Source organism: Ammospiza nelsoni, chromosome 8 (genome assembly GCF_027579445.1).
Source record: "Ammospiza nelsoni isolate bAmmNel1 chromosome 8, bAmmNel1.pri, whole genome shotgun sequence".
NCBI lineage: Eukaryota > Metazoa > Chordata > Aves > Passeriformes > Passerellidae > Ammospiza > Ammospiza nelsoni.
In genome coordinates, this window is record NC_080640.1 from 38,306,550 (window position 1) to 38,329,052 (window position 22,503).

The 22,503-nt window shown below is 43.0% G+C and overlaps 1 protein-coding gene across 2 annotated transcripts; it reads right to left on the reverse strand.

The window, feature by feature from the left end:
• DNA2 (DNA replication helicase/nuclease 2) lies at positions 1-21,109 on the reverse strand. Of its 2 annotated transcripts, XM_059477081.1 has the most exons (21): positions 21,035-21,109; positions 19,939-20,118; positions 19,387-19,570; positions 17,943-18,088; positions 16,401-16,526; positions 15,360-15,579; positions 14,193-14,310; positions 13,698-13,863; positions 12,326-12,520; positions 11,912-12,142; positions 10,810-10,926; positions 10,596-10,705; positions 9,455-9,564; positions 7,846-8,070; positions 6,562-6,755; positions 6,374-6,463; positions 6,089-6,281; positions 3,473-3,562; positions 2,724-2,906; positions 1,809-1,957; positions 1-1,209 (listed from the first exon to the last, which is right to left on the reverse strand). In XM_059477081.1, exons 1-21 carry the CDS (start codon positions 21,043-21,045, stop codon positions 1,155-1,157), a joined length of 3,093 nt encoding a protein of 1,030 aa, XP_059333064.1. In that variant the 5' UTR covers positions 21,046-21,109; the 3' UTR covers positions 1-1,154. The 2 variants fall into 2 exon arrangements, with proteins under 2 accessions (XP_059333064.1, XP_059333065.1); XM_059477082.1 differs by lacking the exons at positions 17,943-18,088; positions 19,939-20,118; positions 21,035-21,109 and having other exon boundaries at positions 19,387-19,507.
• Between the last annotated feature and the right edge of the window lie 1,394 nt (positions 21,110-22,503).

A 22,503-nucleotide genomic window follows, 5' to 3' on the forward strand; every position in this document is an offset into this window, starting at 1 on the left:
TATAAATGAAACCAACAACAAACTTTTATTAGTTCAAACATTACAAAAAGTTAGGGAGCAGTTTAAAAGAGTGAAAATGCCCACATTTAACAAGTTTGTCTGCAACTGTATGCACACAGCTACTTGACACTGAACCAAGAGAAAACAAATGCTAATGATTCTGAAGAACCAAAAAAATTGATGTTTCTACCAGCAGCCTTGCAAAGAAACTTCTCAGCCTCTTTGGTGCAGAATATGAGGTAGCATGAAGAAACTAACAGAGATGTCTCAAGTAAAAGGTGTTTTCTGTTGTTTATATGCCATCATCTTTAAAAACTACAACCTGAGCATGTAAGCTTCTTACTCAGTGAGCTGCAAGTGTAGCTTTGTTTCCTTTTTGTTTTGAAGGCTACAGATCAGATGAACTGAAAACAAGAGTTCTACCATGAAGCATTTCACTTCAGATTGATCTGCTGAGCACACACAGGGGATGAAATGAATCAGCATCACATTTCTCCCTGAGGTGTGCAAAATCAAGAGATTAGAAATGTCATCAAGGGATCTTCACATGGGAGATTAATTACATTATGTATATAAATATAAAAGACTTCAGCATTTTTAAAAGCAGGAGTAGACTTCAAAGGACAATGTGAGGTTTTGAAGAAGAGGAAGAAGTTTTTTCTGTTGGTTTTTTTTTCCAAACAGCACAACACAGCACCTTAATTAGGAATTCTGGCAAATGGAATTATTGTATGTAAACGACATCTTCAAGTTTTTAAAACCAAATTGAGCCCAGAATACTGACTCAGTACAACACTGGTTTACACTCCCTTCCTCTTCAAGTGCTTCCCCAGTCACTTCTGCAGGTAACTGCTCATCAAGGTGAGGGAATACAGCAATATCCAGCAGGAAGGAACAGAGTGCTTCATATACTGGTTTGTCACCAGTAAGCTGAGTGCTTTACTTCTGTAACCATCAGCTTTTTCAAGAAATGTCTGTTACCCTGCTGAAAGGAAACTTACAAATAATGGAATGCTTCCTGTTTTGGCTGCCTGCAGGCTGAGGAGTGCACATCAGCACTGACACCCCAATTCCCAGCTATTTACATTAAACAGCAGCAGAAAAGTGTTGCAGTGTGAAGATACAAAGTCCTGTAGAACTTTCCATCTTCCCACTCATAAGATGTTACACTTGTGGATACTTTCGTGAGCCCCGACTGGAAGATTCAAGATGTAGCAAGTTAAGGAAGCATTTTATCAACCTTAGGCTTTCACAAAACCTGTTTGAATATGCATGGATGTTTGCAAAGAAAGCAGCTAACAAGGTTCTTTCCTGTTTAAACAGGAGATGGAAACAGCAATAGCTAAAGCTTATTCAGTACAATGCCAGAGAGAAAGAAAAATTTACCAAGTCATCTGAAAGTGACACTGTTTTCCTTTCCACCAAGATTATTCATGAAGCAGATGTGTTGAGTGGAAGAAAGCAATCACACTGATGTTAAGATGCCAAGAAACTCAAAATGATCACAGGGAAAAATGCAAAAGCATTAAAAATTAAAAATTCAGGCCTCGAAATCAAAAAATTATGGCCAAGTTGACTTGCAAGTCAGCATTGACTTTTTCTGCTGTTGAAGACAGAGAAGGTCTAAACCCATCCACTAGCTTGATCTCAAGTGCACTTCTGGCAAATCTAATCAGCACATTTTGTGTGCTGCCAATCCCTGTTAAAAGTACAACCTAAATAATCAAAGATCTTCCCAGTCTCCCCTCAAACCTCAGCGAGTCAATCCCAGCTTTCCCCCTTCCCAAAGCAGCATGGAGCAAAAGGATATCATTGCCTGGGACTGCAAGTGGCAGAGGAGCTTCTCCAGGGGAGGATAGCAGCACAGGGAGGGAACACAGCCCACCATGACCAGCTTGTGCTTGGCTCTGGTGATGGCCACGTTCAGGCGGCGCCAGTCCTTCAGCAGGGAGCCCAGCTGCAAAGGAAATGCCACTTGCTTTGATTTTCCCTATTAAACCATAAGTAGGAAAAACTTATGGACATAAACCACTCATCTTCAAAATGCATCTGAACCACTGAAACTGACTGGAACATGTCAGGAGCCAGGGCATCCCTCTGGCTGTCCTGAGCAGCCCAGACCCTGCCAGGGGGCTCACAGACCCTGGCACAGAGCCCAGAATGCCCCTGTGGGTTTGATTGTGACCCATGGAGCAAATTACCAACCCTGTATGAAGATCTGCAAGCCATGACAAATTAAGTAGAATGACAGTGAATTTATCACAAGGTGAAAAAGTAGATTTTGGGGTTTTTAGAATGGGGGTTCAGGGGGCAAGATGGATGGATTTGTGTGTGTCCAGTCTTCTTCTTCTTCTTCTTCTTGGCCTCCATCTTCTGCTGTGATGCTGGCACTTGCAGATTGGTTTAGAGTAGAGGCTCGCTGTCTAACATAGATGATAGGTATTGGAAAGTGATTGTAAACATTGCACACGTAGTTTTTAGTATAGACACAACACCACCCCAGGGGCAGGTAGAGTGCCTGGACTGTCTTGGTGAGCAGATCTTAGCAGGACAGGAGAAAGAATTTTATAGATAAGGAACAATAAACAACCTTGAGACCAAGAAATGAAGAGCCCTGACTCCTTCTTCAAGTGCCAGGCTGGGAAGAGACTTTCTAACTTTTCTTGGGGTCACTGTGAGCAGCAGAGATCCCAACAGGAACAAAGTTAAAATGACCAACTTACATTTTCATCAATGCTGTTCCTAACAAAGGACACAATTATGATACTTTTGTCTCTTCCTTGGTATTTGTCAACTGTGTTCACTTCCACTCTGTTCTCCTTCCATTTTGCCATCAAGTCAGTGATTGTTTTTAACTGATGTCTGTAGGGTGAGATGATGCCAATGTCCGAGGGCTTACAGCCAGCCTGAATGAAGGAGAAAGCAGAGAAAAAATCTGTCACTGCAGTTGGCTTGGGAAACTCGGTATGGTCAGAAAGATCCTTCTAATTAATTTTTTTTATTAGCAGTGCCGCAAGGTATTGTATCGAAATTAAAGGAACTCTAAGTGTAACAAATATTAACTAAAGGAAATAGAAAAATGAGGATTTCAAGGATATCTGTCTTTATGCCAAGTTAAGACAAAGCTTGGGAACTTGGAGTAACTCATGTTTTCTTTCTTCTTTAGACTGCTAGGTGAGCACTTGAAGCTCCTGCTCTGTATTTCTGGATGAAAGAAGGAACGAAAGCAAATCCTCTCCCCTCCCTCATCTCTTAAAAGAATTTGGCATCCAGCTTTTGTTTTTTGCATGTCAGATCCAAGCAGGCAAGGACAGGGAAGGGAGTGCAGACCTCAGGCTCCCCACTACACTGACATGAAACCAACCTTCAATTTATCCTGAAGATTATCCCCCAACACATACAGCCACCACTACTAAAGCAAAGTAAAAATATTAAAGTCTCCCTCCAAACCAGGTAATAAAGTAAAAGATACCTTAATAAATAAGGATGTGAGGAAAAGCACTATTTTAGCTTCTGTCACATTGCTTATGCCACCTTTTTCTGCATGTTCTGGTGCTGGGACCTTTAAAAATACAAACAGAAAACAATGATTTTGCTGTCTGTAATGGGGTACTGTGTTCTGTCCCTAACTCACTGAGTCGTATGTGGATTTATACTGATGGGATGAAGTAAAGAAATAAAGTTAAATGCTAAATTTTACTAAACAGAAGAGTCTGCACTGTGAATTAACTTCAGAATACTGCACTTGCAACACAAATTGGAACAATCCCCAAAATAAGTTTCTAACACTAGCTTGTCACCTTAAGAAATTGCCAGACTTAATCCTCTGACTTTACAGTTCAGCACTACACATCACAAATCAAAAAACCCAAAAATGGACATCTTCCTGCTGCTAAGGCAAGAGAGCTAATGATATTCTACATGGGACTTCTGCTTTAACACTCTCCATACAGCATTATTTACAGTGAATTTTCTTCATTCCATGGCAGAAAGGATAATTTTTTTACATGTTTGAAAGCCAACATTTACGCCTACAGCAAGAACTATCCAAAATGGTAATATAAATTGTACTATAAACTCCCAACCTTTAAATATTCACTGAATTTACCATTTCTTAACTATTACCTGCCATTTCTATGTCATGTATGAATGAGGCCGACAAGCTCAGGATGTAAACTCCTGTCACTGTAGTGTCACAGTTTGGTAATTTTTTCTCTTTGCTTGACTCCTGCCTTCTCTGGAGTTGAAGTAGCACCAATAGCAATGAAAGTGTGTTTGGAAGCCTCCAAACCCCCTGAAGAGCACTGTTTAACTGCACAGTTAATTTCTGACCACACTTGCATTAGTGTAGCTAAAAACAACACAAAAATAATTTCAGGAAAGAAGTCCTAAAAGCTGTGTCATGCTTTTGATAACACATACTTACATTTCTATTTCTCCTGTTCCCATAGGACACCAGCAGAACCACCAACAAAAACAACTTTGGCCTAGAAATTCTCAGAGATTTGCCCTAAATCAAGGATGTCATTTTTCAAACCACCAAGCTGTCAGAGAAGTGCAGACTGACACAGGGGCTGGCAGAATAAAAATAAATAGATTTCCCACTGCTGTCACAAACTTGTTGCATTGGTAAGCAGAAAACAATAGAGGCTTTTTCTTCTTTTTTTTTTTAAAAGCCAGCATAATAAATGCAAGCTTCCTGGTGGTGTCATGGTGTTTTTTCCTCTTCCTTCTCTCTCTGTTTGTATCCCTCCCTCTCAAGTCTACTTCATAAGCATTTCTTGGTTACCCTATAAACAATACAGGGAGGAAAAACCTACTATGAAGTCAAAGGAAATAAAAGCTGGTTCTGTTTGTTGTCATGTTCAGTGAGGTTTTTCATTTCTCCCTCCATGACTGCCACAATACATGCAGTTCTGACAGGAAGTCCAAAGGGAGAAATGGCATTACAGCCTCATGTTTTATCAAATCTAGAATATTTTGGAAATAAAAATTCTCCTCCTGGCTCTATGAAGAGGACAGCTGTCTTACACTTGAGATGGGCTTTCTAGGGAAAAAAATGTAACAGAAGCTCTACTTTTTCATTAGCAATTTGCTATAATTACTAGATAAACAGTGGTTCAGCCAGATTCCCATTAACAGGCCTCTTCCCTGGGACCAACTGTCTGCCTTGCTGGGAAAGGAACTGCAGCTGTCGAGGCATTCCTGGAAAATGTCTCTGTTTGGTTTAGACATTTTCAGAAATTTCTGTAAGCCATCAAAGTAAACACTGCTTGTTTTTAGGTCATTGAAGAGATTCTATCAAACTGCTGGAAAAAAACATGAATCCTGTACAATGTCCGAGAGCATAGAAACACTGGTGAGTTCTGACCAGGGTCAGCATAAAAGATCATAAAAGCTGATAATTATATCAAAATTATATTATATTATTGGCAAAACACAGTATTAATAGGAATCAACACAAAACCTGTTAAGGAGGAAGAAAGACTCAAATCATAATCCAATCACCAAGTACAGTGACAAGTACTGGAGACCACAAACAGGTACTAATTTATTCATCTTTTTCCCCATGTGTTTAAACTCTTCTACATTTTTCCTGCATTTCAGTTTCTTTGCAGAATTTTTATCTGCACTAGCATTTTATTTCCCAGCAGAATTCTGGGTCTTCATGAAAGGACCTACAGCAATTTATCCATCCCTTACACTTCAATGCACAGAATGTCTGCATTACAGCATGGAGAATTGCAGTTTTTGCTGCCACTGGCTCAGAGCTTTGCCACACCGACCCTCAGCCAATGGAAACAAGGACACCCAGTATGGCTGCACACCTTGAATAGGAAGAACTAAGTTCAAAGCCCATTCAATATTTTCTGCAATAGTATCTAAATTCAAGTTTTCAGCTGTTCTCAGGTGTGACATTTCCAGCAGCAGCTGTACCACCCTGCCCAGCTCTGCCAACAATGCCAAGGATGTTTTTGTGTGCTGCACACTTCACATGATGCTGCAAGAACACTTCCTGAAGTTCCCTGTTTTACCCCACCTCAGCTGAATGAAGTTTTACATGCTGAAAGAACACAATGAACTTTACCTTCTCTGTGTTCAGAAAACACACAGCTGTGTCTGGATCAAGGACTTCTTTCAGCCATGACTTAGAAGCATCCCCAAGGTCCAGTTTCAATTTCTTTAGGTTGGGCAAGTTAACAGTGGCATTTGACACCTTCTCTGAGCCACATTCCAGTTTGCCTTCATAGACCAGCATGTTACTCAATGACATAATCTTACTAAAGATTTAAAAAACAAGAAAAGGCATAAAAATCTCACCATTTCGATCCCACATCAATAACACATTTCAAAAAATAAATGTTGAAAGTACCTATTCATCCTGTATTGCACAGTTAATTGGACAACAGCATTTTGGTTTTGTTCCAGCCTTTTAAATAAGCTTTCACTCATGCCAAGATCTCTGTTACAACACAAAAAATCAAAATGTGTCAATCAGAACACTGCAAGAGCCTTCCCTGAAACTGTGACTAGGAACTGTCCAGCAGCATTTTCTCTTACCTTGCTTCTGCATTCAGCACAAGAGGAGGCAGCTGCTGATGATCCCCCACCAGCACAAACCTTTTGGAGCAGAACAGTGGGCCCAGGCAGACGAGCTGGCTGATTTGGGAAGCTTCATCAACAATGCAGAAGTCAAATTGCTTCTGAGCAAAGATGGGGTGATTCACTCCCATGCAAGAGGTTGCTACCACTGGCTGAAAATGGAGACACATTCAAGGATAAGGTACATTTTATACCCTTTAGCACTGTATTCTCCATATCAAAAGAAAAACTAATTCTCATTAAACTGAACTAAACTGTAAAATCACAGAAATCAAAGTATTTAGCCTTGAAATCAGATCAGCATCACTTAGATATATGTTGGCCTGATATGTTCTTGTATCAATTGCCAGTGACAAACAAAACCAGCTTTAGAGCAGACTGTAGCCTACAACTTGTTCCTGTCATGTGTTCAGAGTGATGCCAGGTTTTATTCATGGGCGATTCATGGAGTGTGCTGAAATGACTACAGTGAAAAATCAGGTGGTTTGGGTTTTTTTTCAATACTGAGGAAAAGATAAAACAACAACAGCAGCACAGTTCTTCTGTGCTGTGCTTCCACTGCAACCCAAAATGACCAAAATAAGAAATGCCAAGTCATTCCCCTTTTGACTTCAGTCATTCCCCAGCAATACTTATCAATAAAAAGTAAATGGCAGCTTTTGTGAAGTTGGCATTTACTGCAACTCCCATCAAACTTTATTCTTTCAGTGAATTTAATTTAAAGCTGCCACTGACTCGTGTGACCCAGCTGCCATTATGGTTAGCATTGACATTCACACAGACAGCACTCATATTTCAATCAGAAATAAGGCTTTGGCCAGGTGAGCTCCACAGCATTCCTCTTCCTCTCCCCATCTGCTGATTGTACTGATGGCACAAGGAGCACCAGTGGCAGGAGGAGGCACAAACCGCAGCAGAATGTAAAGAATGCTAAAGGAGGCTGCAGCAGCCCATTCACAAAACCTCAGATAGAAGCACTGGAGTCTTTGGGCCTTATTACTTACAATGATGAGTTACTTTGTGTGGACATAAACAAAGCTTCTCAACTTGCAGACTTAACGTAGGTCATTACTGGCTATAAAGAAATTGAAACAATGCAGAGGTTGAGTTTCTCTTTCAGCTCAGATTTCTTACAGCAGTACACACCCTTGGGATGGGGTCCTTCTCTGGAGCACCCAAACAAAATACTAATGTAATTATCTTTAATAATTTGAAGGGCTAGCAAAAAAACATTTTTCTCACCTGACTATTATAGACCTCTTCCAAATCTGTTACAGACTTAATTGATCTGGACCTGCAGATTTCTTCTTCTGTATATTTCTGAATGTCTGGGTGAACCTTCTGAGCTCGGCCCAAGCGCAAGAAACCAACTTTGAATTTGGCCAACTTCAGCAGGACATTGTCCACAGCTGTGTGTGTAAAACTGGTCAGGAGGACACTAAAGCCACAAGCAGAAAGAATTCTCACCTAATGAGCAGCAAAGGGAAAGAAAAGGAGAAGCTGTTAAGGGGAAGCAGAAAAGGATTCATCTGCAAGAATCAACAATGCCAGGTTTGCTAAGGTGGAAAACACAAGGCGTTTTGGAGGGAGGCAATAATAAACATGACCTGGTCTGTACCAGTCTCCCTGGCCAGATGTGTCAGCTGACATTGTGGGCAGCAGTCCTGAGGGCTCCCATGGCCAGCAGCCTCACAGGGCTGCTCACACAGAGCCAAACCTGGATGTGCACACCCAAGGAACTGCACTCTAAGATCCCCAGGGTAAGCAGCAGCCATGCAGCCTGTTCCAGCCTGTTCCCACAGTGCTGCTCCCATGGCAATGCAGCCACTGGAGGCTCAGGCTGATCTGGAGACAGCAGCCATGCAGCCTGTTCCAGCCTGTTCCCACAGTGCTGCTCCCGTGCCAATGCAGCCACTGGAGGCTCAGGCAATGGGCTGATCTGAAGACAGCAGCCATGCAGCCTGTTCCAGCCTGTTCCCACAGTGCTGCTCCCATGCCAATGCAGCCACTGGAGGCTCAGGCTGATCTGGAGACAACAGCAGCCATGCAGCCTGTTCCAGCCTGTTCCCACAGTGCTGCTCCCGTGGCAATGCAGCCACTGGAGGGCAATGGGCTGATCTGAAGACAGCAGCCATGCAGCCTGTTCCAGCCTGTTCCCACAACACTGCTCCCATGGCAATGCAGCCACTGGAGGCTCAGGCTGATCTGAAGACAGCAGCCGTGCAGCCTGTTCCAGCCTGCTCCCACAGCAATGCAGCCACTGGAGGCTCAGGCTGATCTGAAGACAGCAGCAGCTTCTCCAGCCTCCTCCTTCCACGAGCTGATGGCAAATGGAAGCAGGGATGCACTGCTCTCCCATGAAAACCTCCCTCAGCCCACAGCCCGAGTGCAGCATGCTCCTAGAGTGCTCTCCTGGGGAGAAGAGCAGCAGCAGCTAGAGGAGAGGGTGGCAGAGTGCACATGGATGCAGCCCCACAGGTTCACACAATCCACAGAGGCTGCTCAAGCCAGTACTACTGGCTACTTCCTCTTTTGAGCTATAACTCAGGATTTGAACACTTGCTGATATCTGGAGCCAAAGAATTTTAACACTAAAGCATCACAGAAATTATTAAATATCACACTTCACTCTCCTCCCTCCCACATACATTCCTACACAAGCAATTGACCATCCTACTCCACAAAGTCCAATTTTAGTTCTACCAAATATAGGTTAAGCAAAAAGAAGTGTGTTTTCTTCCTTGAAATTATACATATACAGTCAGATTAATTCATGACACTACACAGCTGGTTTAGTTCTACCCTCTAAATCTCACCAAAAAAATTAAAACTCCAAGGTACATGATCTTACTAGAGCACATATTGTAGTTGTTTTTCCTGTTCCAGGCATGCCCACAATAAGTGTGTAGTCCTTTGAAAGCAGCACTTGCTTCATTGCCTGTTTCTGAGGCTTATTTAGACCTTTCAGAAGAAAAAGCAAAATTAAATTACTCCATCATAATTGTATTCATTACTAAAGTCACAGCAAAATTGTAATTTCCTCCTTCACTAAAGCCCTTAATAGAGGCAAGAACTGAGCAAAGTGAAGGCATGACATTAAACATAATACACAAGATAAGTAGTAAAAGGTCCTAGAAATAAGTCACTGGAGACATTTTTATTTTTAGACTTTTGTGGCTTTTTTTTCTAATATCTTAATTGACCACCTCCACATATTGTGTCTAGGCACTTGTGTTTGATCATACCACTTTCACACCAAACACACAGCTCACAGCAAGGGCTGATGAGCTGCACATACAGCAGAATGTTGTTTGGAATAAACATCACAGCAGAGCTGGTTTGCCCCAGCCTGATGCAAACAAGCAGCACATTTCAGCTATCTGGACTAAGCAAAGCTCAAGCAAAGTAAGACTTCAAACTGAGTTTTTATAAAAAATTCGGTTTACTCTAAGACAATTCAGTTAAATTTACGTTTTCACAGGCAGATCTGTCAGAGCACAAGGAAATATTTCCACCAAATACAAGATGCTGCCTCATACCTAAACAAGTTTTGTTTTTAAATCAATGCCACAAAGCATGACACTGTGTTGACACTTGTCAACAGCTTAGGAAGAGTGATTGATTACACAAGTAAATATTTCCCAAAGCCCATCTCCTTCCTCTCCCTCCATCCCAAGAGCTGTCTCTGTCCCCTCCTCCTGTAAAGGTTACAGAGGGAATCACAGGGCCCTCTGTCTGCAACTGCACACTGCAGCCTCTAGCAACAGTAAAATAAAGCTGTGAACAAGGATCTGATCAGGTCTCCCTGTGATTAAATGAGTCTTCAGCTAGTTGGAAGACATGCAAGGTAAGAACTTGGTTTTAATTTTTAAGCTGAGAACTATCACAGGACCCCAAAGTAGGGAAAACTCCTTACATTTATAGCATGATAAACACTTTGGCTGTAGAAACACACTACTAAGCAGAGCATTTTGGGGAAAGTAATTTTGTACCTTTTAAAATATTTGCAACAGTTTCCTTTGCTTCAGGAGGAAGGACAGAGCTCAAGTGCTGAATAAAACATGGTTTCTGGAAATCAATGATCAGGTTGCGGAGCCTTTCACTGTGGATAAAAAAAAAGCCAAAACTGAGCTCAAATAAGAGTTACCAGTTGAGAAACTTCATCTGAAAATATTGAAAGCATGAATTTAAGTTGATTTTTCATACCTGACTGGGCAATCTTTCATCAATTTAGAAAGATTTTTAAAAGGGACTCCTGTACCAACATCTCCTTCATCATGATCCAACCTGAATACAGTGTTCTTGGGGAGGCTGGACAAATTCCTGAAGGATGACAAGAACATGGATGAAATAGTTTTGTTTACCAGCTGTATGCAGATTAAAGACTTATTACTACATGTTAAATATCTTCCAGAGATCCCAGAGTGAAGCAACAGCTGATTGAAATACACTATTAACTGATCTAAAGAAAGCATGATCCCAATGAGGGATAACAAAACATAAGCCCAATTTAAAGACAATATAGACTGAACAATGAAAGTTACTATTAACACAGTAATCACTGTATCCATATAGATTCATGCTAGAGATGTAAGGAAATGGAGTTATAATGTGCTTTTATGCAAACAACCTGGTTAAATAGACAGACAGGCATACATAGCAGGTACTGACAGTTTCAATCAAGACAAGAGAATTTCTGAAGGGTAATACTGCAAAGCCACTGGTGCCTTGTGAAGGCTGGCCTGGAACAGAGACTAGATGGAGCTAAAGAATAAAACAGGGATTTATTAAAAGGATCTCCTCAATGGCTCCATCCTGGGGAGCACAAGAGCCCAGCCAGGGCTGCACCCAAGGTGAACCAAAATGGTCCCAAAATGAACCAAAATGGTCACAAAATTGACACCTGGTCAAGGGGTCTCTCATCAGTTCTGCTCCATTTGCACCTTGCAGTTCATTGTCCCATTCCAGCTCCAGCCCATGCAGTCCCACCCTGCTTGTTTTTCTCTCTCCAGCCCACGCTGTTTGTGCTCTTGGGGCTGAGATCTGGATCATTTGTCCTTGGTGCCCAGCTAGAGAAAGAATTGTTTTGTCTGCCTACTTTGTGCAGAGAGCTCATCATCCTCTAATATGAAGCCCAGACCCACACACTAAAGCAGCACAGAATGTGAAAAATAGAAAAGCTAAACCTGAGGCATCACCAGCAGGAAGAGTCAGGACATGTCACAGCTTTTTGGACACCTAGCAGCACCCTTCCTCAAGCCAGTGCCACAGTGTTTGCAAACAGAGACTTTTCTTTTTGTCCTATTACCTGCCCAACAAACAGGAGACTTTTGTTCCACTGGCTTCTCTAACATAGCCAGTAGCCAAACCAAGCAAACCCTTTTCCTCTCCACTCACAACCACTCGATCACCAACCAACAGGTTTGTCCCAGGTATGGCACCGTTTCTACGCTGGAAAAAATGCAGATACTGTCCCTCAGAAACTTCATGGACTTCATCAACTCTGACCATGTTTCCAACACAATCTCCAGCCTTCTCTCTGAAGGTATTAAAGCAGAAATATTTTAATAGTAAGATCCTCTCTGTAAGAGAACTATTAAGAATAAAACCCCACAAATTAAAAAACCATACCACCCACAAGCAACCATCAAAACCAAAATACAAAACAAACAAAAGGAAGGAAGGAAGCATCATTGGCATGAGTTTGGAAATTAAACCTTACCTTTCCAAAGAAGGTGTCATCCATATATTTTTGTATCCCTTTTTATGCTCTCCACTTTGCAGCTCCAAGGTCAACATCAGATACCAGAGGCTGAAATACTCCAGGTGGGAGGGTTTCAGGTGCTGGGTCTCTCTGTCAATGACAGGCACCAAAGCAGCAGGAAAGGCCACACTGGGCATCTTCTGCTCCACGGCCCTGGGGACAGAACCAGCCACACAAAGGCTCAGCCTGCATCCTTTCTCACCTGCAAGCCCAGCTGTACATAGCAACGACCCAAATACCCACTGCAACATACCAGACAGATCAATTTATCATTACTTGAATAAAGTAGAACCTGCATCCTTTGTTCAGATGCATAACCTTGTATGGGTAACTTCACATCATCTCTATCATTTTGAAGGGCAGTAAGTTAATCAAAGACCAAATAAAGCATTTCAAAGATAGTAACATATACATTTACAGAGTTTACCTTTTACTCCTTTTATTGTAACTACTGTATACTATTTTGATATTTAGCTAAGCAAGGGAGATTTAATACTTATTTCAAAACTAAATATCAATAGACATAATACCAAATCATACATTAAAAACACGACCAGAGAAAAGCTTCTTCAGAAGTAAATAGTTCTCCAGCCATATCCTGCTGCTGCAACAACTGAGTATCAGAAGCAGGATTTCACAGAAGCATATCAGGGATACCCACAAAGCTCCCTCAACACACACCTTGACCCCTCTAATTTTAAAAACAATCAGGCATTCTATTTCCACAAGACCACACCCAAGGCTCTCCTTTTCTAACAAAGCTCATTTGATCTCTTCTACATACAATTCTGGTTGGTCTTTGTGCAGTATAGAGACTAAAACTTGTAACTTATTGAAACAATTCAGTAAGTTTGTGTGAAATTTTATGGAATATTTGCTCACTACTTCTGTTGACCAGGAGATGCAATAACACTTCAGCAGAGTAGTATCAAGGTATTACTTGTGTCATACCCTACAGGGAAACAATCCTCTACAGAGTGAAGCTGAAAAAGTGCTTCTCCAGCCAGAACTCAGGCCCAGAGATGGCCCCTTGCAGGGAGCTGCAAGAATATAGCTTTTTAAACAGACCTGTTATTGGTATTTTGTATTTTGTTGAGACTTATGTCAGATTTTGTCTTGTAAAAAGTGTACCTAAGCAAACATATTAAGTCTCTGTGAGATCAGGAGCTGAACCATAAAAGTTGTAGAGAAATCTGTGGAAGATTCTTTTGGGGTGGAAAAGTCTCTGGTATACACAAAACTGTCAACCACAAAAATGAAATTATTATATCAAAAGATACAATTATTCAATCTCATTTAAAAACATTAGTCAGACTTTTTTTTTTTTTACCTGCTGTACAGAAAGCAGTTGTGCATTTGTGAACAGTATTTACACGTTTGACTGTCATCAATCACAGGAGGCAAAGCAGCAAGCTGTGAATTCTGCCTTCCCACATCAGGTTTATAGGTACTGTGTGTTAAGTAGAAGGCCACATGATTTCTCAACTTCATTAATTCTGTCAAGAAAAGGATAAACTTAGCTGATGGTTTTGCTTGTAACAATTTCTACCTCAAAAGTAATTAGCTATCAACTTTTTAGTCAACTAAGAACTGATTATTCACAAAGTCCTTGCACTGTATTAATAAAACAACTGATTTTTTAACATAAATGTTAGTAATGAGTGAAGTAAACTCTTAGTAATGAGTGAAGTATCTCCAAGTATTGTAACAAGTGAAGCACCCCCAAGTACAGCTATTTTCATAAGAGTAAACTTTACAGTTCCAAGGACAGATTTTAGTGATATTTAAGAGAATGGTGGTCTCCAGAGAAGGGGAGCAGCTTTACCTCTCCGGTCCATACGAGCTGCAGACACAGGATACATCGTACCAGTTTTCAGATAAAGAAGAAATCCAGCTTCAGGATCTGCCCTCCGCTCTAAGCTCAGCAATGTGTACAGAATAACCTGCAAACATTACACATAAACACATATTTACAATACATATCGTTCCAGTATAGTTGTTGTGGTTCACCCCCAAGCACCACACAGCTGCTCACTCACCTCCCCACCCCTGCTGAGGGTTCAGATAAAGGCAGTTTACAATGGAAAAGAAAAGCCACACATGCAAGCAAAGCAAAACAAGGAATTCAGTCACAGCTTCCCATGGTAGGGCAGGTGCTCAACCACCCCCAGGAGAGCAGGGCCCATCACATGGAGTGGTGCCTCGGGAAGGCAAAACTGCATCACTGCAAACCCTGCAGTGCCCCCACCCTAGGCAGTGAGTGTGCTGAGCAGCTGCACGGTCTGGGACACCCCTTTGATCCTGGGGTCCCCTGTCCTGGCCGTGTCCCCTCACGTCCATCACCCCCAGGAAAGGCCCTGCCTCTGTGTGAGCCCTGCCCAGCCCCAGCAGCAACATCCCAGTGTTATCAACCTGTGCTCAGCACAAACCCAAAACACAGCCCACGCTTATCTCCTGTGAGCAAAACCATTGCTAACCCAGTCAAAACCAGCACAGCATTAAAACCAAAACACTTTCTAAACTGTATTTAGTTCTTCCACAATTTATATGGCTAAACAGCCATTATTATCACAAGTCTTCCAGAAGCTGCAAGGAGTAAGAACTTCACCAAGGATTTAAATTAAAAGGCATCTTTAAAACCTTATATCGAGGCTACCACCACTCTAAATCAGGCCAGCTATATAGAAATATGTATAACTAGTTCCTGAAACAGTTTGCTTCAACCTCATATTTGAATGTAGTGAGACTGGAGAACAGACATTTCAGGATAAAAAACCCATAAGTGTGCTTGCAGGTGGTAAATGTACACACTTCTTACTACTAAGTTCACTTGAATTTTATACCAGCAGCTTTGGGCACGCCAGGGTGAGCCATCCATGAATTTAGATTATAACACATACAAAGTGTTTCATACTCATAAGAGAAAACAGGTCACCCAACAAAAAAAGCACACAGAGCTCTGACAGTGAAATGGGCCATGAGGTGCCTGTACCTGACTCCTGTGCTCGATGGAGTTGGATTCCTTGCCAGACTTGAGCTCCAAAGGCATTACCCGAGACTGCACTCCAGCCTGGCAGTGGATTTTCACCCTGGCTGTAACATCAATCTTGCCCTTCAGCCCAAACCTGGGAGACCAGATGTTCTCCTCAATGTCCAAGATATCTACAACCTCTATCTTAGAAGATACATCTTCTGTTTTCCCACCATTTGACCTAGGAAGAAAATTAAGCCAGAAGTTAACAATTTCCCTTAATTATTAATATTTAGACATTAAAATGTGTAGCAACTAAATACATAATATTTCTGCATTACAAATGCCCTTTAGGCACTAACTTCAGAAATAAAATGCATCGAGTCTCACTCAAAGTAATCTTCCCATTAATAGAGGAAGCAACATATCAGAAACTAACTTCAGTTGTTTCGCTATTCACCTAAATTTCAAAGTTAAAATGAGACTTTAAACTGTTTTTAATAAGTTTTTGGTCTTTTCTCAATAACCACATTCTGTCATACACTTGACAGTAGCACACAGGTTTTGCTCAGGCCTGCCATTTCACTGAAACTTTAACACTCTATAGTTAAAATTGACAGCAAGAAGCCATGGACAAGAAGAGCTCAGCAGCATTTGAGTAAAGTCACCATTTCACCAAAGAAATCTTTTATCAGTCAAGAACTCCATTTCATTAATAGTTTCACATTCTGATTTGCAGCCTTGCTCATACCTACAGTAACCCCTACTTTGGTCAGCAGCTCAAATACCCTTGCTCCTCTGCTCACTAAAAGCCCTGGTTTGTACCACGCTGCTCACAAGGATTTAAAGATTTTGAAGTCAGTTCCCCCTCAGGCTTCATGTCCTGCCCAGTACTCACAAAGGCAGCTAAACAAGCAGCACAAGGGCAGCTCTACAACCAGTGGGGCCAAGAATTAGCTCCAAATCACCCAACAGATGTGTATAAGGAGTTCCAAAAATTTCAAGTGAACTAAACAAGATATACAACATAGAAGGGTTTAAAATTTAATTCTGGCTTCTTACAGTTTTAGTTGCATTTTGTTTTGGTTTGCTGGATTGTGCATGAAGTCTTCTGCCCACTTAAAAAATGATGGCAAATATTCTTCTATTTCTTGCATTATTTGTGCTTGTTTCACATTTAAGAGATACCTAAAAACAAAAAAGACATGCACATGAAGGAAACAAAGTATTAAATCTGCTGCGGTCTAAAGAGATTTGCCTGGAGTAGCAACAAGATCATTGGAAGTAACTGTCAAGTTCTTATAAATATCTATAAACTGTAGATGACAACAGTTACATAGAGGTTCAACTCAATTCATAAAAGTATTAACTGAACGTCTACACCAGAACGTCCATTTCTGGTGAAACCTTTGAAACAACAGGTACAGCACAGTGAGAGCATCAGTGTGGCAGATGTGATGAAACAGAATTAACAGTCTGACTGCAGGAAAGGAGCACCAGACTCATGCATTTAAATATGGCTATTCCTACAATTCGTGCAAGGTGGAATAAAAAATTAAAAGACCATTTGCTTTTAGTCTGGATATCCTCATCTGCTCCTTACATGCATTTTGGCAGAACATGACACAGAATGTAATTTTGTGGCATTAGACAATTCAGTGCTGGCAACCACTGGAAATAATGTCATTATTCTACAGCAACAGAGTGGATTTTGCACAAAAAGGTTCATAGGAGTGCAAATGACCACAGGCAGCAGCCTTATGCAATTTATTTTTCAGTCCCAATAAACAGTAGCCTACATATGCAAAAAGGAATTGCAAATAAAGTTTCATGGAGGCCCAGAGGGACATGAAGGCATTTCAGCAGCCCCAATTCAAAATATTGTCTTCATAACAGAACTAAGAGTTATAAATCTTGCCACTACAGCTTTAACTTCTGACTCAACAGATAGTGATATTTCCCAACATACAATTTAAAAGTCTATATATAATGATTTTTAATTTACATGAGTAGAATTGTGTTTTAATCCAGCCTGCAGTAAAATGTTAAAACTAACAGCCATTCATCTTCCCACTTTCTGAGGGAAATACTAAGCATTGCCTAGCATTTCTATTAGCTCTGCTGAGAAAATAACTTAAAGGTCTTCTAACAACTGAGAATTTAACTAACCTGAAAAGGATATAAAATTAACAGAAATTCAATTTTGGTCAGTCACAAGGTTCCAGGTTCATTGCTGAGGATCATAATTAACTATTTGTCCCACTCAAAACAGCTTTGGGAGGTGCCTGGAAATCTAAAATGTTACAGACACAGACACTGCAACCTGCTTGGCCTAAAAGTAAAAAAGACCCCTGCCACATACAGTTACTCCAAAAGAGTAGTTCAGATATACAGAAGTAGCTCAGCAGGGAAGGCAAATAAAATTAAGCTATCAAATGGGGAATTATCTTACTAAAAGATCCCTAATTTCCATTAAGCAAAGTCATTTGGCAGAACACTCTCCTGATACCAGTGCTACACTTTTTAAAGTACAACTGAAATTGCTACTTCAAAGTGTTCCTGCCCTGTGTTCCACACATAAAAGGCAGCTGCAATGCTACTTACATTTCCTTGAGGTACTTCTGTCCATACACAATTTTATTTGCTAGCTCTTGCACCCTTTCTGGTGCCAGGTCATTGGTGACTGACTGCTGGAAGATGTCATGAAGAATTGTCCCAACGAGCATTTGGGGCGAGCCTGGTTCAGAGCCCTGCAACAGAAGGGATGTCACCATGGCCGAAGGTCTGTGCCCACTTCATGCCAACTCCTCTGGCAAATTCCTGCATTTGCTTTGCTGCACATCACAGCCTGCACTTATTTAGCCACAAGATCACGACAGCTTTCACCTCACTAGTGATTATCTGGCCAAACCTGCCTGAACTGAAGGGGTCTCACCTATTGCTCTATCCCAACCCTGACAGTGTCAGGATACAATCCTTTGTGACTGGCAGGCAAGAAACAAAAGCACAGATTCAAATAAAACTGTCAGAAAGTTCTGCCTGCACGCATTTCCCAGTGCAAATACATTCCTTTACAATCTTGCACAGATTTCTGGCATGAAGCAGTTTCCTGCCTGCCACCAGCTCACAGAAAATATCCCACGTGTCACCAGGATGGCTCAGAAGCCACCAGCAGGGCTGGGCTCTGGAGACTCACAAGAACTGAAAGTGGTAGGGAATGACCTTGACAGGAGTCACTACCAAACACTGTGGTATTATGGATCTCTCACAGATTTCTCTCACAACAGGGGGATGGTGCTATCCCAGTCAGGACACTGTGCATTGTCCCAGCAATTATTTTATCCCCCTTACTCCTCTAATAAAGGGTTGAAAACCATTTCATGGTCTTAATCTCCTGTACTTCATTTTCTTGTTCCAGTCACAGGTTCCCAGCCAGGCTGTTTACCACTCCATTAAAATCCCCTTATTAATTTGGATTTGTATTCCTATCATGTCTGGAAGTTTTCATCAGCTCAGACTGGCAGCTGTTGCTGCTCTGTTTATCAGCAAGGACACTACCACAAATATCTCTCATATATCAGCAAGGATAATACCACTTCTCCTCTTTCCAAGATCCAGCAGCTGGATTCAGACTCCAGAGTTAGCCCACACCAATCATTAACTGAATTAGCCACATTTTTCAGAAGCTGTTAACTTGGCCAAGTGGGGTTATATTTTCATATGGATGGCAGGAGGCATATCCCTCACAAAGGATTCATACCCACAAAAAATGCGGCAAGAGATTATCAAAAAAATTATCAGAATTATAAGTGGAAAGACCATTTATTTAGCCCAGTAGCTGCATTAAAGAGTATCGCATTATTTCAGGTGCAATTCTCAAAAAGACAAGAGAAGCTCAACCAGAGGCAGTTTCCACCCCAAATGTTTCTGTGTTGTAAACATCATGAATTGCTAATAATGCCATTTCCAAGAGGCAGATGCATCACTGAGCTGAGGCAGCAGTGCCAGGGGAGCAGGAGCTGGCAGGCAGTGTGGAAGGAGCACTCACCCTGAAGCGTTCGCTCAGCACTGCCCTCCTCATGCAGCGGATGCTGCTGGAGATGGCGGTGCCCGAGAGCAGCAGGTCTGGGTACAGCACCAGGTACCCACTCTGGGCACTGACCACCCACGTGCCACAGCTGCACTCCCCTTCCAAGTGCACAATGTCCCCTGGAACCACGGGGACAGACTCCCTGCAAGGGAACACACCCCACAGTCAGGGCTTGCGAATGACAGACACGGTGTATCAGAAATAACACACCAACAGAGCAGATTCAACCTTCTTTCTGGGCTGGATTCTTTTGAGGAGTTGATCTAAAGAAGTCCTGAGAGTGAAAAAAGGCATTTTTACAACGACAAAACTGCAAGGTAGTAGTGCCCACTCAGCACACATTACCTGAGATCAGGTCCCTCAAGATGATACCCATTATGCTAGCACACTGATAATATTACATTAAACAAAGATTCCTTCAGGATCTTTTAAGGCCGTAAAATTCAACTCACAGACAACACAAACAAAATCCAGTATTTCATTCGCTTTTCAAACATCTGTGTGGATTACCAGCCATTCCTAAGGATGCACAGCTCTGTACTTTCCAGTGAGGGGGAGGCTGTAATTGTCAGGTGCTTCTCAGGGTCACTTCCATTCCTCTGGATCACGCTGACCTCCAGCACACGGTATCTGTTGTTCAGCCCATTCCTCAGGATCGCATCAGGTGAGTCAGCCACTTTCATCTGAAAACTGAAATTACAAACTAATTACAAAGAAAACAGCCAACCTACATGCAAAAAGAGGGAAAGCTTCAAATATAAACCAAATTTTACTCCCCTTCAATTTTTATAAGTATTTTGTTTGGTTTCTTTTTTTGTTTTTTTGGGTTTTTTTGTTTTTTTTTTTTTTTTTTTTAGTTCTGTACGGGAAGAGTGTGGGAAATATCTATAAATATAAGCAACTTGCTATTTATTACAGTTAGCGCTTCATTTTTGTGTCCACATATCTATAAGCACCAGTAAACTAATTATAACTGTACTGCAAACCCTGTGCTTGGGAGAAAGTTTGTGTCTCACAGCCCCGTCCCGCCGGCCCTCACAGCCCCATCCCGCGGGCCCTCAGGAACCCCGTCCCGCGGGCCCTCAGGAACCCCGTCCCGCCCGCCTTCACAGCCCCGTCCCGCCGGCCCTCAGGAACCCCGTCCCGCCGGCCCTCAGGAACCCCGTCCCGCCGGCCCTCAGGAACCCCGTCCCGCGGGCCCTCACAGCCCCGTCCCGCCGGCCCTCAGGAACCCCGTCCCGCCGGCCCTCAGGAACCCCGTCCCGCCCGCCCTCACAGCCCCGTCCCGCCGGCCCTCAGGAACCCCGTCCCGCGGGCCCTCAGGAACCCCGTCCCGCCCGCCTTCACAGCCCCGTCCCGCCGGCCCTCACAGCCCCGTCCCGCCGGCCCTCACAGCCCCGTCCCGCCGGCCCTCAGGAACCCCGTCCCGCCCGCCCTCACAGCCCCGTCCCGCCGGCCCTCACAGCCCTCAGGAACTCCATCTCGCCGGCCCCCGGAGCCGCATCCCGCCTCCCCGCGCCCAGAGCCGAGAGCGGTTCTCAAGTTCAAACCCCCCGCGCTCCCGGCCGTCTCCGCCCAGCTGCGGCTCCCCGCGCTCGGCCGCTACCTGTCGGCCATGGGCAGCTCCCGTGCGGAGCTCAGCTCGGCCCGGCTCAGCTCAGCTCGGCCCGGCCCGGCTCGGCTCCCCAAGCCCCGCGCCCCGGCAGCGTTGCCGCGCGCTCCGCCAGCCCCGCCCAGGGCGCCCAGCGCAGCCAATGGGAGGCGGCGGAGGGGGCGGTCCCCGCGCGCGGGCTGAAGGCGCGAACCGGCGCGCGGCTCCTCGCGCCGCGGCCCCGGGAGGGGCGGGGCCCGCGCCGTGAGGGAGCGCGAGGGGCGCTGAGGGCCGGGGCCGCAGCCGTGCCCGCAGCCGTGCCCGCAGCCGTGCCCGCCGGTAATTCCCACTTTGTCAGGGGCTGTCCCGCCCCCGGCCCCACCTCTGTTACCGGTGCGGTGATACGGGGTAATATTAGACGTGCCTTCCGCTCCCAGTTCGCTTATGGGCCACTCTGAGCCCGAGAGTCCAACCCTTCCCCTCAGAAAGATGTGTGGCCGCTGGCGTTCTGACATGGTGCTGAAGTTTCAGATACACAGATCTCACTCTGCTGCAGAAAGGACAGCTTTGGCCCATGGTCAGACATCCCAACAGAAGGATCGAGTTCACACTGATGAATTTTAAAAGGTGAGAACATTCTTAAGTTAGGCCTTTACAGTTTTATTTGGGATAGTCCTGAAATATATGCAGTAAACTACATTAATGCTGCTTCCCATTGCAACATTATTCTCTAAGAGAAGTTTAATTATAATTTTATAGTTGCTTGTTGATATAATTAAGTGCAGTCATAATGTGGTGTGACATTGAAATTACGTAAATGCGTTGAACACTTGCTAAACCTTTGTGCTGTAGCCTCTTTCATGCTGCCTATACATCTCCCATACACCAGAAAATAAATATTTCAGCAGAATAGGTTTATGAAGTACAAAATAGGCTTTAAATATCTCTTTTTGAAGTTATCTAAAATCCAACAATTGTGGGAAGTCTCTAGGGAGAAGGTTGGACACAAGTGTTCTGAAATCAGAGCTTGTAAAAAATGTTTGCTGATAGATCTTAAAGTTGCATTCTCCAAGCATAACTGTGTAAATTCAGGAATCAGTATTAAAAACACTTCCATACACTGTTAAATTTTATTTTGAAAAAGTAATTCTGAAAATACAGCACAGTTCCATCAAGTAGGTGTGTTTTTCACATTCAGACTCAAGAATTTAGGTGACACTTTTTATGTTCTCTTCCTCTCAGGCATGAACATGCTGGGTTCTGCTTTATTCTGCCTTACAACTGCTTAACTTACCATGACACTCCTCAAACACACCCCTGGTAGTAGAATAAAGATGTAAAACTCTTAATTTAATAATTCCTAATAGTATTCACATGAAAAAGAACTGGCTTATTTGCTCACACAGCAAAACAACGTAGAGAAAAGAAAGGCACTTCAGTTTTCTAATACAGTGGATTTATCTTTGCTGCAAGAACTTCAAAAT